The sequence below is a fragment of the Schistocerca piceifrons genome, chromosome 5, assembly GCF_021461385.2.
Source record: "Schistocerca piceifrons isolate TAMUIC-IGC-003096 chromosome 5, iqSchPice1.1, whole genome shotgun sequence".
In the NCBI taxonomy this organism is placed as follows: domain Eukaryota; kingdom Metazoa; phylum Arthropoda; class Insecta; order Orthoptera; family Acrididae; genus Schistocerca; species Schistocerca piceifrons.
Window position 1 is genome coordinate 564,710,273 of NC_060142.1, and position 3,969 is coordinate 564,714,241.

General features: G+C 42.2%; 1 protein-coding gene across 1 annotated transcript; it reads right to left on the reverse strand.

Moving 5' to 3' along the window:
* Nucleotides 1-1,633: 1,633 nt before the first annotated feature.
* On the reverse strand, nucleotides 1,634-3,700 carry LOC124799141 (uncharacterized abhydrolase domain-containing protein DDB_G0269086-like). The gene is made up of 2 exons (XM_047262677.1): nucleotides 2,629-3,700; nucleotides 1,634-2,130 (listed from the first exon to the last, which is right to left on the reverse strand). The coding sequence occupies exons 1-2, from the start codon at nucleotides 3,698-3,700 to the stop codon at nucleotides 1,634-1,636; spliced, it is 1,569 nt and encodes a 522-aa protein (XP_047118633.1).
* Between the last annotated feature and the right edge of the window lie 269 nt (nucleotides 3,701-3,969).

A 3,969-nucleotide genomic window follows, 5' to 3' on the forward strand; every position in this document is an offset into this window, starting at 1 on the left:
CGTTCTCATATCACTACTGGCAGCAAACATCACATAATTGTTGCATATTACAGAGTCCATGTTTGGCTAGTCAAGACTCTCTCTCCCAGGGTTCCTTATCCTAATACAATTACAACAGTTACCTTACTATATTAGATTGCATCATTAATTGCACTTACATACTACACATAGAAAATGGTTCAAGAAATTAATCCTTTGTATAATGATTCAAGAAATTAATCCTCACTTTACTAATAAGGAGATTGTTCGTTGCTTAATGAGCCTATAATTTTTAAATGGCTCTAATTGTCTGTAAACAAAATCTTTCCTGTGTAAGCTATTGCCTACTTTCTGAATCCACTTCCTCCAAGTTTCATTACACACAAATTTCTTTCTTAATACTAACATACTTATATTCTAAAACCCAATTAAAATCTTCTTACAACTATTACTCTTTATTTGTGATATGTCACTGAATAAATAACTTCACATCTTTACGTGGATACAATCCTTTGATCTTCCCCGTATGGGGATGTGCTAACAAATAGCTACATTCGTACTCCATGAAATTTTTGTATTTGCTCATCTAAATTCTCAGGGCGAGTCCGGACAGGTATGATAATTTTGTTAATGTCCCTCGCATCTAACACTAGCCTGATTTTTCCATTGGCTTTCGCCACTGCTACAAGAGGACTACTGTATGGAGAGAAGGAGGGCTCAATGATATCCCACTCTAACATCTTCCGAATCTCTTTAGCTACTAATTCCCTCCTCGACCAAGGGATGGAGCAAGTTGCGCGACAGTATGTTTTGTGGGGCATCACCTCTATGTGATAGTGGTACCCTTTGACTATTCCTGGTCGGTCGGTAAATACCATAGTGTATTCCGATAGCAGCTGCGTCAACTGTTGCTTTTGTTTACCGCTTAAACCTTCAGATTCCTGCACTTTGGTTTGAAATGCCTCAACATTTGTTTCAAAATTTCGATCCTCTAAATTCGGGTAATAGAGGTCTGCTGCATGTGACAAATCATCAAGGTGTAGTACCCAAGGGTTCCTACCCTTGATATTGATTCGATTACAACATGGCACAAGTACCTCCTTCGATTTCATCATAGATAACTCAATCCTCCTACCCCTATTAACTATGCTTAATTTCCCCAAGGAGAGGTCGATCAATGCGTCCCTCTCACGGAGAAAATCTACTCCCAGAATGCAGGCCACCTTCAATCCTTTAACAACGAGGAACGAGCTCACTATGGCTTCGCCCTCCTTACAAATCTCCACCTGCACCTGGTACTTAACTGATTGGCTCTGTGCACTAATGGCTCCAGACACCTTACAATTATTAACCGGGAAAGTCGGAATGCTATGTCCTTTTCCCAGTGCCTTAAATAACTCCATACTCATTACACTTACTGAGGCACCTGTGTCGATGATTATATTCACTGCAACATCATTGATTTTCGCTTCGATAATAGCTTGCACATTTTCGTTATTATCTTTCTTACATTCGTGTGGTTCGTTCAGTAGATCTTTATCCATACTGACACCATCGTTGTATCGCAGCATACGTATCCCAGGTATATTATTATCACTCGTGTTGCTCTCACTCCATCCCTCGGCCATCGATGGAGAGCATATCGAGGCCGATTCTAGTTTGTTGAATTAGTTACTTGTGAAGTACTTGGAAGGCTATTGTCCGCGACCTCCACTATATGTACACTCTGATTTGTCGGCCGCCACGGCTGCGCAATAGGCGCGTTTTGCGGCGGTGGTCTATTGTTGTCATACCGGTCATTACCCTGTCGCTCTGGGCTTCTTCGCTGATTTTGCTGCCAATTTCGATTACTATCACTATAATTGCTCTGCCACTGACCTCGCGCATTTTTCCAGCGGTTGGTCCCTGACATTCCGGATTCGTACCGGTCGTCAAATCGACGCCTTTTGTTATAAGTTGTTTGTCCATACCCGTTCTGGCCTCTACCATTACTACCATTTTGCGAATGTTCTTGCCGCTTGTTACCACCCCCACCATTTCCATGGTTGTGGTTTTGTGCACTACTATTTCTGTCATGTTTACATCCTGACCCATTATTCCGCGAGTGATCACACGCTGATTTTGCATCTTCCTGTATCAAGTCTATAGAATCTAGAACAGACAGGAAGTTTTCCATATCACTTTCTGGTACGTGTATTAATTTCTCTTTGATATGAATGGGTAAATGTGATTTTAGTAGTCTTATTATGTCTCTTGGTGATATAGGCTCGTCCCAGTAGCGTGTTTTGTTTATATATTTTTCAAAATACCGTCTCAAATTCCCCAGACGAGGTGAGTACGGTTCGGGATTATATACTTCTTTTCTTAGCCGCTCTTGTATACAAGGCGACCAATATTTCGATAGAAATGCCCTTTCGAACTGTTCATATGTCATGCAGCTGTCTGCTACTTCTGTAGCCCACAACGCTGCATCACCTTGAATGTACGACATTACGTACTGAATTTTCTGTGTTTCGTTCCACACACTGGGCAAGATATTTTTAAAGCTTTTTATGAATACTACTGGGTGTACTGATTTCCGTTCAGTAGTAAACGTTTGAAATTGTCTATTTTTGATTAAACTTTCTTCCACTAATATTTTTGAACTACATGGTTTTGCTCCTTGGACATATGCTGTGTGCTCCGAACCGAAGCTACAGCTCTTCGCATTATCGACTACAGATTCCCCATTGTTGTATCGCGTATAAGTTTGTGCGTTGCCAAAACCATGGGCTGTTGGCGACAGAGGTTCCTGTTCCAAATGTTTTCTGCTTTGTGCTAAACCCTTCTCCAGGTCGGATATCCGTTTGTTCATATTCACTTGCCACTGCGGAATATCCTCACTGAGTATTTGTTTGATGGTTTGCACGTCGTTCTGTACCTGACTATTTACTACGGTACTGAACGATTCGGAGCCTCTATTTGCTATGGCTGCTTGTACTTTGGAATTAATGTTCTTGTCAATCTCACACTCCTTCACTTCTAGCCATGAGTTGAATTCTGTTTCAATTTTAGTTGCTTGTTCGTTCCACTTCTGCTCTACAAGCTGCGTGGAATCTATTTCTAGCTTTTCTACTCGATTGGCTAATACACCTATTTCGTCTACCCTGTTAGTGTTTGCTACTTGCAGGTTGTTGACCTGTTCAGTCAGCTCCTGCTCATAATTCTGTTTCATATCTGCAATCTCTTTTTTCATGTTTTCTAACGATTGCACAAGTTGCTGGTCCCGCTCAGCTTGCCGGCGATCTCGCTCAGCTTGCTGGGCAAGGAAACTTTCTGTTAACTGGCGATCTCGCTCAGCTTGCTGGGCAAGTAAATTTTCTGCTAGCCTACGATCTCGCTCAGCTTGCTGGCGGTCTCGCTCGACTTGCTGTTGCGCAAATTCTGTCCGGTAATTCAGCACGCGCTCTAATATAGCCTGAAGCGAATACCCACCAGGCAGATTACCACTCTCTGGTTCCTGCTTTTCTGGTGGTGGTACAACTTCTTTCTCTACATCCCCTTGAGGACTAGTGGGCGGTGGCACCACTTCCTGTGCCCCTGCCCCCACATTCTCACATGTTATATCCTCAAAGAGAGTACTAGTACTACTTGAGGTACCCGGTTCCACATTTCCTGCACTAACTAATTGTTGTTCCTCAGTATCCATATTGCTCGGACGTTGACTACGCAACTTAACCATATTCATAAATTGCTTACTAAACCACAAAGTCTGACAGTTTTGCCCCTTGCACACAAAATACGTTAATTTATCTACACTAACTGCACACTAAAAATTACTATCTACCATCAACTTTGTCCTGTCACAAACACTAACATCAAACTACGCACAATATGCACACCACTAGCGAAATGAGATCACTTCACTGGAGCTCGACTTCTACAAACAGGACAACTACACTGTAGTCTTACCTTTAGTTTATCTTATCTCGGGGTTCGGCTACCCCCGGA

Bases quoted from the DNA above. Each gene is read 5' to 3' on its own strand.
- LOC124799141 (XM_047262677.1), bottom strand. From the start codon at position 3,700: ATGGTTAAGTTGCGTAGTCAACGTCCGAGCAATATGGATACTGAGGAA. The intron at 2,131-2,628 runs GTAGTTCAAAAA...TGTCTGTTCTAG, and splicing joins TGTCCAAGGAGCAAAACCAT to ATTCTATAGACTTGATACAG.